The 10468-nt window shown below is 36.6% G+C and overlaps 2 protein-coding genes across 3 annotated transcripts; one reads left to right on the forward strand and one right to left on the reverse strand.

The window, feature by feature from the left end:
• Window positions 1-110: 110 nt before the first annotated feature.
• Window positions 111-2422, reverse strand: Pomp (proteasome maturation protein). 2 transcript variants are annotated; one of them, XM_089172987.1, is made up of 6 exons: window positions 2281-2422; window positions 1794-1891; window positions 1643-1703; window positions 1107-1282; window positions 938-1032; window positions 111-558 (listed from the first exon to the last, which is right to left on the reverse strand). In XM_089172987.1, exons 1-5 carry the CDS (start codon window positions 2281-2283, stop codon window positions 945-947), a joined length of 426 nt encoding a protein of 141 aa, XP_089029113.1. In that variant the 5' UTR covers window positions 2284-2422; the 3' UTR covers window positions 111-558; window positions 938-944. The 2 variants fall into 2 exon arrangements, with proteins under 2 accessions (XP_089029113.1, XP_015177479.1); XM_015321993.2 differs by lacking the exon at window positions 111-558 and having other exon boundaries at window positions 765-1032; window positions 2281-2421.
• A 113-nt stretch (window positions 2423-2535) lies between these two features.
• Window positions 2536-5405, forward strand: LOC107066930 (uncharacterized). The gene is made up of 9 exons (XM_089172964.1): window positions 2536-2848; window positions 2912-3082; window positions 3179-3434; window positions 3525-3629; window positions 3703-4121; window positions 4236-4376; window positions 4440-4581; window positions 4664-4841; window positions 4926-5405. The coding sequence occupies exons 1-9, from the start codon at window positions 2768-2770 to the stop codon at window positions 5053-5055; spliced, it is 1623 nt and encodes a 540-aa protein (XP_089029090.1). The 5' UTR covers window positions 2536-2767; the 3' UTR covers window positions 5056-5405.
• Window positions 5406-10468: the final 5063 nt, after the last annotated feature.

Genomic DNA, 10468 nt, shown 5'->3' on the forward strand with positions numbered 1-10468 from the left:
TTTTCATTTTATTTGATAAAGTATAAATTTAAATGATAATCGTATCTAAGAATTAAAATATACTTAACTGAAAATGCGAAATATAAAAATAGAATAAGCAATGAATAATATCGGGCTAAAATAATTTATTAGTATACGAAATTAACATAATACAATCGCGAAACAAAGACTTTTTTTTTTATTTATTTTTTTCTTTTTGTATTTTAAAATAAGAATTATACAACCAGGAGTTGTATTGGTTTTTACGTAGAAATTTATGACATTGGTTAGACTGTATCAAATGTAATTAATATGACTTGTTGATCTATATAAATTGATATTTAATGAGTCAACTAATCTAAACAAGTTTGTCAATATAAGCCTTAAATGCATTCTATCTCATTGATAAATTTATCTTAACTCCTTTGATAACATTTTGAACTTTCTTTTTATACATTCTGTATAATTAATCTAATAGAAATTTAATGACTGAAAGATTTTCAAATATCAAGGAAATGTAATGTTCATATTATTTGCATCATTAGTAAGTTAATGTAGACTGTTATGAATGATGTAATTCTGTAATAAGAAAAGTAGAGATGTAAGGAAGATCTGAAATATATTATTTACATTTATTAAATTAACTTTTATTGAATAAAAATAAAAGAAAAATATATGGCCTCTGTGTAAAAGTGAGCTGCGTTGAGAAGGTGTCGTAAAAATGTTCATCAAACCCATAAAAAAGAGAGATAGTGAGTAATAACAATAAATAAAAGAGAAATACACTTGTTTCCAAAAATCTTGATTAATTCATTTAAGTTAACTGTTATTTAAGTTAACAGTTAATTTAATTAATGATACAGGTCACAATATTTAGTTTTTAAATTTAAATTGCGCATCACAAGTATTCTTTGTATACAAAAAAAAAAATAATACATTCTATTAGTGATAATCGTACCTCCCTCTTAAAGAATTCCAAGACTTTTTTCTATTACAGCATGAGGTTGTCCCATTTGTTCTCTGAACTCAGGTGTATTCAATATATCCTCAAAACTAATTAAAAACATTATTAATTTTCAATTGTTGTAATTATTGCTTATTAAATTGAGACATATTCAATAAATTACCCAATTTCTTCGTCTCTACCAAGAATAACATCCCTCATGATATTTGACGATGGTAAAAAGGGAAGTCTTCCAATTTTTCCAGCCGCTTTTAATTCCATTGCAAGACGCAATGGTGCATGTAATCCTTGAGAATTACGTAATAAGACCATGTTCATACGTTCTTCATTTTTCTTATGCTAAAATCAATCAAGTTCTATAATCTGCATATTTTTTATATCTTACTATTTTACACATTATTATATATAAAATATTTTGCAATATGTTCAATCCACTTCAGGAGTGATCGTTTAATTATTTTAGTTTAATCAATTAACCGAGAATGATCATTTCAAGCACTTTCTACGAAGATAAATCTTGTTAAACTTTTTCATTATTTTTGTGTCTCATATGCACTCTTGAAGGGAACTCCATATATTACAAAAAGACACTCCATATATATATATATATATATATATATATATATATATATATATATATATATATATATATATATATATGAAATGAATTATATGCAGTAATAAAACATTTATATTTACATTTAATACTGAAGCTTCTAAAGGATGCGAATAACCAATTTTTTGTCTAGTTCCTGACAATCTGTATAATCAAAATTAACAATATAATAATTTCTTCATCAATGAATTGTAATAATTAAATTTTTAAGAATTTTATTGAACTAATAATTACCCAGAAATCATAGGATTTGGAATGCCATATATATCTTCTTTAATATTAAATTGTTCAGCCACTTCAGGCTTAGCTTTTAATGGTGGTAATCCAAAACTCTGTAAAATTAAAAAATTATTCATGTGTTATTTGTAAAAAATATTTATTAATAATAAATAAGGCAAAATCAAAAGTGTGTGACACTGATTGACACAACCTAAACACAATGTATCTGTATTCAATAAATTTATGAGAATTTGTAATATTAAAAATGAATTTGAATAATTTAATAAATTTATAAATTTATAAGCATTTACAATATTAATAATTATTATTAACAATGAATAAGATCAAAGTAAAAGGATGACTGTCATAATTATCTATCATAACCTAACAACAATTAATCAATATTTAACGGATTTAAAAAGATTAATAATATTAATAATTATTTTTAACGATTAAATAAATTTATGCTTTATATATAGTACTTTTAATATTATTTTCTTACCATTTTTTAATTCACAAATGAACACTTTTTATTTAAAAACTGAAAGTCACTTTACAAAGTAACTCTTTCACACAAATTCATAACCTTTCTCGTGACCAATCTTTCTCGAACACTTCGACCAATCATAGTAGAGATATACTCAACTATAACGCCTATTGGTCAAAACATATTTGCACATTTGGCGGAATATTCAAATTTCTTATTGAACATATTTGATTATTTTCTAAATAAATAATTCTAAATTTATGCAATAAAATATTTGTTTGTCATTTTAAATTGTCTTTTAAAAACATATTTAATGTCTGCAATTGACGCTGTTACATTAAATGGCGCTGAAGAACGTAGAATTAAATCGATTTATTGATATAACAAAATAAACTTTCGTGTAGAATGATATACGTAAATTCACATATTCTTGTTTATATTAATATTTTTAATATTACAATTATATTCAAAATAGAATTTTAAAAAACATTTTCTTGAAAGTATGTCTATGAATATTGGAAGAATGTCTTTAAGAAAATCATTCAGCGAAATTCTAACAAGAAGATCATTATTTCGTCTGAGGGTAAGTTTATAAATGAAAAATCCATTTCAAATTTTCTTCTAAAATTTTCATTTAAACTTATAGACCAACAAATTGAAGGGACGTTATTTATTCCGTGCTGCTGCAAGATTAGTTTTAGAATTTTTAGAATGGTTAACTCAGGAACCTGTAATCGAAGATGTTAGCGACGACGTTGCAGCTATTCTCAAATTAACTCAAGAGAAAAAAGTCGAGAAAAAGCCATTGACCTTGGAGGTTTGTAAAAAGAAATAACACAAATTATTATTAAAACGATACACTAATATAAGCATATTTAATAATGCACAATATTTTTATTAACGTCAATTGAAGGATCGTTCTATTCTATTGATAAATCCAATTGAGAGATCATCGTCAGATAAAACTTATATTTGCGCATTATTCAAAAAATTACGAGCATTTAAAAAATATCCAGAAGAACAAAGAGAATCATTAGCGGATGTATGTGTTTATCAATATTTACCACGAGATCGTGTAATAGTACGTCAAGGCAACAAAGCTGAAAATCTTTATTTTATCATAAGCGGGGAAGTCAACCTGACGAGGGTCGTTACCGATGATCTTACTGGTACTTTTTTTCTTTCATTTAATTTTGTTTTTTACAAACTACTATAATTATTAAATTTAATAAAAATTGTTATCATTGTTTAATCAACAGGCGATACCAAAGAGATTGATATGGGTTCCATGCATCCGGGAGACATGTTTGGAGAGATTGCATTATTACACATGATACCAAGAACAGCTACCATAGTCACTAAAAGTAAACAAATAATATGACCAAACAAATTATAATAATTTTGTTATCTGTAATTAATTACATTATTTTTCTTTAGCCTCAGTAGATTTGCTACTCATCAATCTTGATGATTTTAATGAAATATTAAGAGATTATTTGATGGATCAATGGAACATTTTGCAAGATGCTTTGGTACACTTTAATTATTTTGAAAGATGGGACGAAGAAACTATAAGAGAATGTTGCATTTTGAGCAAGTTAAAAGATTTTCAAGCAAACGAGGTATTGTTAGGCGACGGAAAGGGCATGGTCAATTATGTACATTTTTTATTGGAAGGTGAATGTCGTTTGATAGAACATATACTCGTTAAAGAGAAACCAACTGCACATGAAATGAGATACGAATTGTTCGATCCAGACGTCATGAGTTCTTTATCGGAATTTGAATCAAATGATAAAAATATTGATACTGATAACATTATTAAACAAGAAGGATCAATGACTTATGATAAAATGGTAAACATTTAAAAAATCCAAAAGTTCTTTTTTTCCTTTTGTTTTTATAAAGAAAATGAATTATCTCAAAATATTCATCTGTTTTATAAATTTCTTTTTAAATTAATTACATAGAACGACAAATGGACTAAACTAGAGACAAATATAAATGATACGACGATGGACTATACTCAGATTATGTTATCCAAAAAATTAGCAAATAAACAAGCTGATTTGGAACGTACGAGTATTGTGACTGCTACACTTGCAAATGTTGTAAGTGAATGAAATGTAATTGAAATAGTATACGAATGATATTATTAATATTAATAATCAAAGGTGAATGAATGGCACGAGATAACGGAAGTTACAGAAATGTTGATGAGAGACCCATCAGTTACATCGCAACGTTATCCAAAAGACGTTCATACAATATTCATGCAAGTTTGTATGTTTTATAGGGGTGCTTGTTTTGGAATAGGTTGGACAAATTAATTTTATTTATATTACTAATATCATCGATCTTTCATAATTATAAAATAATATAACGTTCATTTTATTAGGTGAAAAAATGCTTAATCGAAGAATCGTATCAGTAACACCTGTACGATGTTTCCTTATTCCACGTTATTGGTTAATGGAACGTAATCAAGCTAATATTTGGCACAGAGTTAGATTATTTATGGATTCGAAGTTTTTAAATAGAAAAGAATTGTTCAAAAAATTCATTAAAAGTCGAAAGTAATGATTAATTACTTTCTACATCATTTTATCTATATTACATGAAACGTATTATTAATAAATTATGACATTTTGTTTTTCTAGATGGATACAGTATAAAAGGAAATTAGTCAACGATATTATTAAAAAGGGACGACGTTCTCGTAATTGTGCAACTATATACGATGTACCATATTCTATTAGAATTACTGAAGAAATAAATTCGAAATTATAATTTATGTCTAAAGTACAAATTTATAAAATTTATCTTATCTATAAATTATATTTGTATATATATTTATTTTATTAATTTTAATTTATTAAGATATATATATATATATTTATATATTTATTTTTTAAGTATTTAAAAAATTTTATAAGATAAAAATCTCTAAATTGATTCGCATATCTTCATTAGTTTTATAAATTGTAATTATTAATATAAAACAGTAGTAAAATGTATAAGAATTACATTATTACACATATACACATATATCTTTCTTGTACTGTATTAAGTATGACTTAATAATTAGTTCATTTTATGTTTATAATTGTTAAAACATTTAATAATTATTAAACATACATACATACCTGCGGCAGAGGAGAAACTGCTACCAGGCGCGTCTCCCCGAGCGGATGGGAGAACGCTCGCTGTCCCTGGATGACACTTAATCTCTTAGTTGATGAAGTACAGCAGGTACAGCGGGTAGGAGCCAAGCAAAATAACCAAACAAAATAAGCTCCCGTGGACAAAACTCCCCCTTTATGGATTGGTCACTCTAACTGACCTAGCAAGACGATCGGTCCCTGCTGTAACTCACTGGGAGTGTCCGGAACCTGTATCGTAGTTTCCGACGATGCAGGCCACGGCTGATGTGAGCTTGCTCTGCCAAGGTGTAAGTTGCAGCAGTGGATCAGGAGCCAGCCACTTCGGGCCTTGATCAGGAAGTACGCAGTGAGTGTTAGAGTTCGGAATCTTCACCGCCCCGAGCGAGTCTAGTCCGTCCGTGTATTCCGGGACTGGCTAAGTGTCGGCTAGGCCTCAGGGAACTGGGGTAGGAGTATTATCTCCGAGGGTACACCCGTTCCTAGTTATGACAACCCGCTCCACTCCGTACGATGCGCTGGTAAATCAAAAAGTATGAGTAACCCACAGGAAACAAACAAGAGTGGAAACGGGCTACGCGCCCAACAAGCAGCGATTGACGCAAGCGCTGAAATGAAGCGCTCGCAAGCGCTCAAACGCCTTGGAAAGCTGATCAGTGAGCTGAATGATTTCGTCCAACCAAAGGTCAACATTCACAAAGAGATAAAATCTAAGATGACTGGTATAGCTAACGCCCTTCAAAGGTTTGAGAAGCTGGACGAGGAGTGGCGCTCATCATCGCAGCGCATTTCACTTGCTACACAGGAGAAAGCCTGTCAGGCTGGCGTCGTGACTGACGAAGCAATAGACACCGGAACTGAAGGTGATGGTGAATCAATCGCGGAAGACAAAAGTGAACCTAGCAACAAGTCAGGTAAGAGAAAAGATCGACCTTCTCCTGACCCAACAATCAACCAAGTAGTGAAGAAAAAAGATATGAAGAAAAGCCCTCCACAAGGAGCGGCAGTGCAAACCAGCGAACAACCAAAGGCGCTTGCTTGGAAAAGAGTACAGTCTAGGAGGGAACAGAAGAAGGAAAGGAAAGAGCAACTCCTGAAGCAGTTGCGTGATAATCCACCACCTGAGCCTAAGCGGAAAAAACAACGAAAATTCACCAGAGCGGACGCATTAATAATTCGGCCTGTTGAAAAGGCGAACTATGCTGATATACTGCGCCGAATAAAGAAAGAAGTCCCCAATGAGCAAGTCTGCGATACGGTTGATAAGATCCGCAAGACCAGAGACGGAGACATGCTCATCGAGCTCTCTAGAAAGAGCACTGACAAAGGACAAGCTCTGCAAAAGACGATCCAGAGTATCCTGAAAGAGGAGGCCAAAGTCATCAGTAAGGGCCCACAGGAGCAATTAGAAATCCGGGACATCGATGACACAACAACTAATGATGACATCCGGGAGACGTTACAGGAAGTAGCTGGAGATAGCTTTGAGATACCGGAAGGAGCTATCAAAATCAGACCAGCCTACAGAGGTACCCAAACTGCGCTAGTGACACTACCGATAACAACAGCGCAGACAGTACTCGGAGAGAGAGGCAGGATCAAGATCGGCTGGTCGAACTGCCGGGTTAGAGTAGTGAAAAAACCACAAGCATGCTTCAAGTGCTGGCACTATGGACACGTTGCTGCCCAGTGTAGAAGCGGAATAGATCGAGCAAAGCTCTGTATTAAGTGCGGACAAACTGACCATCTAGTAGCTAAATGTCCTAATGAAGCAAAGTGTATGCTATGTGCTGAAAAATCCGGCTCAACAGATACTGCCCACCGGGTTGGTTCTAGTAAATGCCCGGTTTTCCAAGAAGCACTTCAGAAGACAACGAATAAACGAGCATGAAGATATTACAGCTTAACATTAACCACTGTGAGGCTGCACATGACTTGCTTCTGCAGACAGTGCGAGAACTAGGGCTTGACCTGGTGCTAATAGCCGAGCCATATAAATGCCTTAAAGGCCAACTATGGGAAACGGACACGACCACCAGGGCCGCCATTTGGTCTTGTGGCAAGCTTCCATTTCAGAGCGTAGCTAACAATTGCAATGCCGGCTTCGTAGCAGTATCAGTAGATGGAGTTCGCTTCTATAGCTGCTACGCACCACCTAGCCTCTCTATTGTTGACTTCACTGATTTTCTGGATCGACTGACAGAGGACGCAAAGCAGTATCATCCAGTCGCGATAGCCGGCGACTTTAACTCCTGGGCAGTAGACTGGGGTAGCAAGCTTACTAACGCACGAGGTAAAGCGTTACTTGAGGCTTTTACTGCATTAGACGTAGTCTTACTCAACAGTGGTGACACACCAACCTACACCAAAGGAGACGCAAGTTCCATCGTAGACCTCACGTTCGTCAGTAACAGCCTCGCGAGAAGTAACCTCAACTGGAAGGTGCTGGATATCTACACTGCCAGTGACCACAATGCGATTGTCTGGGAAATTTCAAATGACCGGGATACTAGAGGAACTAATAGGTTACCTAACCACATTCGGTGGAGAGTAAAATCGTTCGACGCGAGTACACTGACGACTGCCTTGGATAATGGCCCGATCACCGCTGGAGGCGTAGAAGATCAGACTAAAGAACTTATGGAAAGAGTGACCAAAGCTTGTGACGCCAGTATGCCACGAAAACGAGGCATAAATAGAAGACCCGCAGTGCACTGGTGGAACGATCACATCAGCGATCTTCGTAGAGAATGTCTCAGGAAAAGAAGGATATCACAGCGTGGCTTCCGTCGACCTAACTTTGCGGAATTGGTGGCAGAGTATAAAAAGGCCCGTCGGGAACTGAACAAAGCCATCAAGGATAGTAAAAGACGCTGTTGGAAAGAACTCGTCGAAGAAGTGGAGAAGGACCCATGGGGCAAACCGTACAAGGTGGTCACGGCTCACCTGAAATACCAGCCAATGCCGTCGCCTACATGTCCGCGGCTCCTAGAGAGGATTGTTACTGCACTGTTTCCTCAACAACCGGTATTCACCGGCCAGTTAAGGCAGCTAAACCCTGAAAACATTCCAACTGTCACGGAAGAAGAACTAATGGAGGCTAGTAACCGCGTCGGGAATAACAAAGCGCCGGGACTAGACGGAATCCCTAATATTGCCTTGAAAACAGCCATAAAGGCAGCACCAACGTTATTCTTGAAAGTTTACAACACGTGCCTCAAGGAAGGGACATTTCCTCGGAAATGGAAACAACAACGACTGGTTCTACTCCCTAAAGGAAAGAAGCCACCAGAAGAGCCGTCATCCTACCGCCCACTTTGCATTCTGGATACAGTCGGTAAGATATTCGAACGCATTATTCATCAAAGAATAGAAGCAGTTGTGGATCCACTCCTGGCGAACAACCAGTATGGATTCCGAAAAGGACGATCAACCCTGGACGCGATCAATCTGGTTGTTACTACGGCCCAGGAGGCAATTGCAGGAACCAGATGGAAGGGTGGTACGAAGAAGTACTGCCTGGTGGCGACGTTAGACATCAGAAACGCCTTCAACTCTGCTAACTGGGACTGCATTATGCAAGCTCTCCAAGAGAAGAACGTGCCAGGATATCTACGTAAAATAGTAGCTAGCTACTTCACGGATAGAGTCCTGAGATATGACACAAAGGACGGTCCGAAAGAGTACGAAATTACCGGAGGTGTTCCGCAGGGCTCTGTTCTTGGCCCACTGCTGTGGAATATCATGTATGACGGGCTTCTAAGGCTAAAGATCCCGAGGAATGTTAAACTTGTAGCGTATGCGGACGACGTGGCCGTAGTGATTGTCGCTAAACACCTGGACGAGATTCACCACATGTTTGATCTAGTATTCCAGCAAGTTAACCAGTGGATGCACACAATGAATCTTCAACTGGCGAAACATAAGACTGAGGCAGTGCTTATTACCAGCAGAAAAGTGTTAGAGACCATCAAGCTTAAAGTCGGCGAACAAGAAATCACATCACAACCTTATATCCGATATTTGGGAGTGATGCTTGATGCCCGTCTCAACTTTAAACAGCAAGTGGAACACGTCAGTGCCAAAGCATCAGTAGTGAGGGCAAGTCTCGCACGATTGATGCCTAACGTCGGAGGCCCAAAGCAGAGCAGGAGACTACTGTTGGCAACTGTAGTCACATCAGTGCTTACGTACGGAATACCCATTTGGTCCGATGCGCTAGAATTACAAGAAGCATGGAGAAAGGCTGGACCAGTATATCGTCTGAGTGCCCTAAGAGTAGCTTGCGCCTTCCGCACAATATCTGAAGAAGCAGTGTGCGTCATTTCTGGAACTCTACCTCTCAGAGTCCTAGCTGAAGAAAGACGGAACCTTTACCAACGAAGGAGGTCAACAACACTGAGCGCAGAAGAACTCAGAATGGAACAAAGACAGCACAGCATCGCACGATGGCAAACTCAGTGGGATGCCGCAGAGAAGGGTAGATGGACGCATCGTCTCATACCAAAGATCGACATTTGGCTGAACCGGAAACACGGTGAGGTCAACTACTATCTAACGCAGATGTTGTCAGGACATGGCTGCTTTCGGGCTTACCTTCACCGCTTAAGGCATGACGATTCTCCGGAGTGCCCGTCCTGCCCCGGAACCAATGAAGATGCAGAGCACGTTTTTTTCGAGTGCTCGCGTTTCAATCAACAACGTGATGAGCTGGAGAAGATCCTGAAGAAGACAATTCAACCAGAGTCAATCGTAGAAGCAATGCTGTTTTCAGAAGCTGCCTGGAATGCAACGAACACTTTTGCCACAAAAGTGCTTACAGAGCTGCGTTCCATCGAGAGAAAAAGAGCAAAAGACAGAAGCTAGAAGGAAGAAATAACATCTTAGCCACCAGAAGGAAGAGCGACATCTAATTCCTCCCCCCGCGTAGAAATGCCTTACGGCGCACCGTGGGGGATCAGAGGATAGAAGAGAAAGGGGTTTAGGGTTTAGTGGGTAGGGACGTCAGCGTCGAGTTTAGTATGACGCTGCGCCGAGTCTCC

Source organism: Polistes dominula, unplaced genomic scaffold, assembly GCF_049000335.1.
Source record: "Polistes dominula isolate Pdom_NZ unplaced genomic scaffold, Pdom_raw_medaka contig_28, whole genome shotgun sequence".
NCBI classification, from domain to species: Eukaryota; Metazoa; Arthropoda; class Insecta; order Hymenoptera; family Vespidae; genus Polistes; species Polistes dominula.

Bases quoted from the DNA above. Each gene is read 5' to 3' on its own strand.
- Pomp (XM_089172987.1), bottom strand. The intron at 1,704-1,793 runs GTAATTATTAGT...TTGATTATACAG, and splicing joins CCAAATCCTATGATTTCTGG to ATTGTCAGGAACTAGACAAA. The intron at 1,033-1,106 runs GTAATTTATTGA...GTTTTTAATTAG, and splicing joins GGTAGAGACGAAGAAATTGG to TTTTGAGGATATATTGAATA.
- LOC107066930 (XM_089172964.1), top strand. From the start codon at position 2,768: ATGTCTATGAATATTGGAAGAATGTCTTTAAGAAAATCATTCAGCGAA. The intron at 2,849-2,911 runs GTAAGTTTATAA...TTAAACTTATAG, and splicing joins GATCATTATTTCGTCTGAGG to ACCAACAAATTGAAGGGACG. The intron at 3,083-3,178 runs GTTTGTAAAAAG...CGTCAATTGAAG, and splicing joins AAAAGCCATTGACCTTGGAG to GATCGTTCTATTCTATTGAT.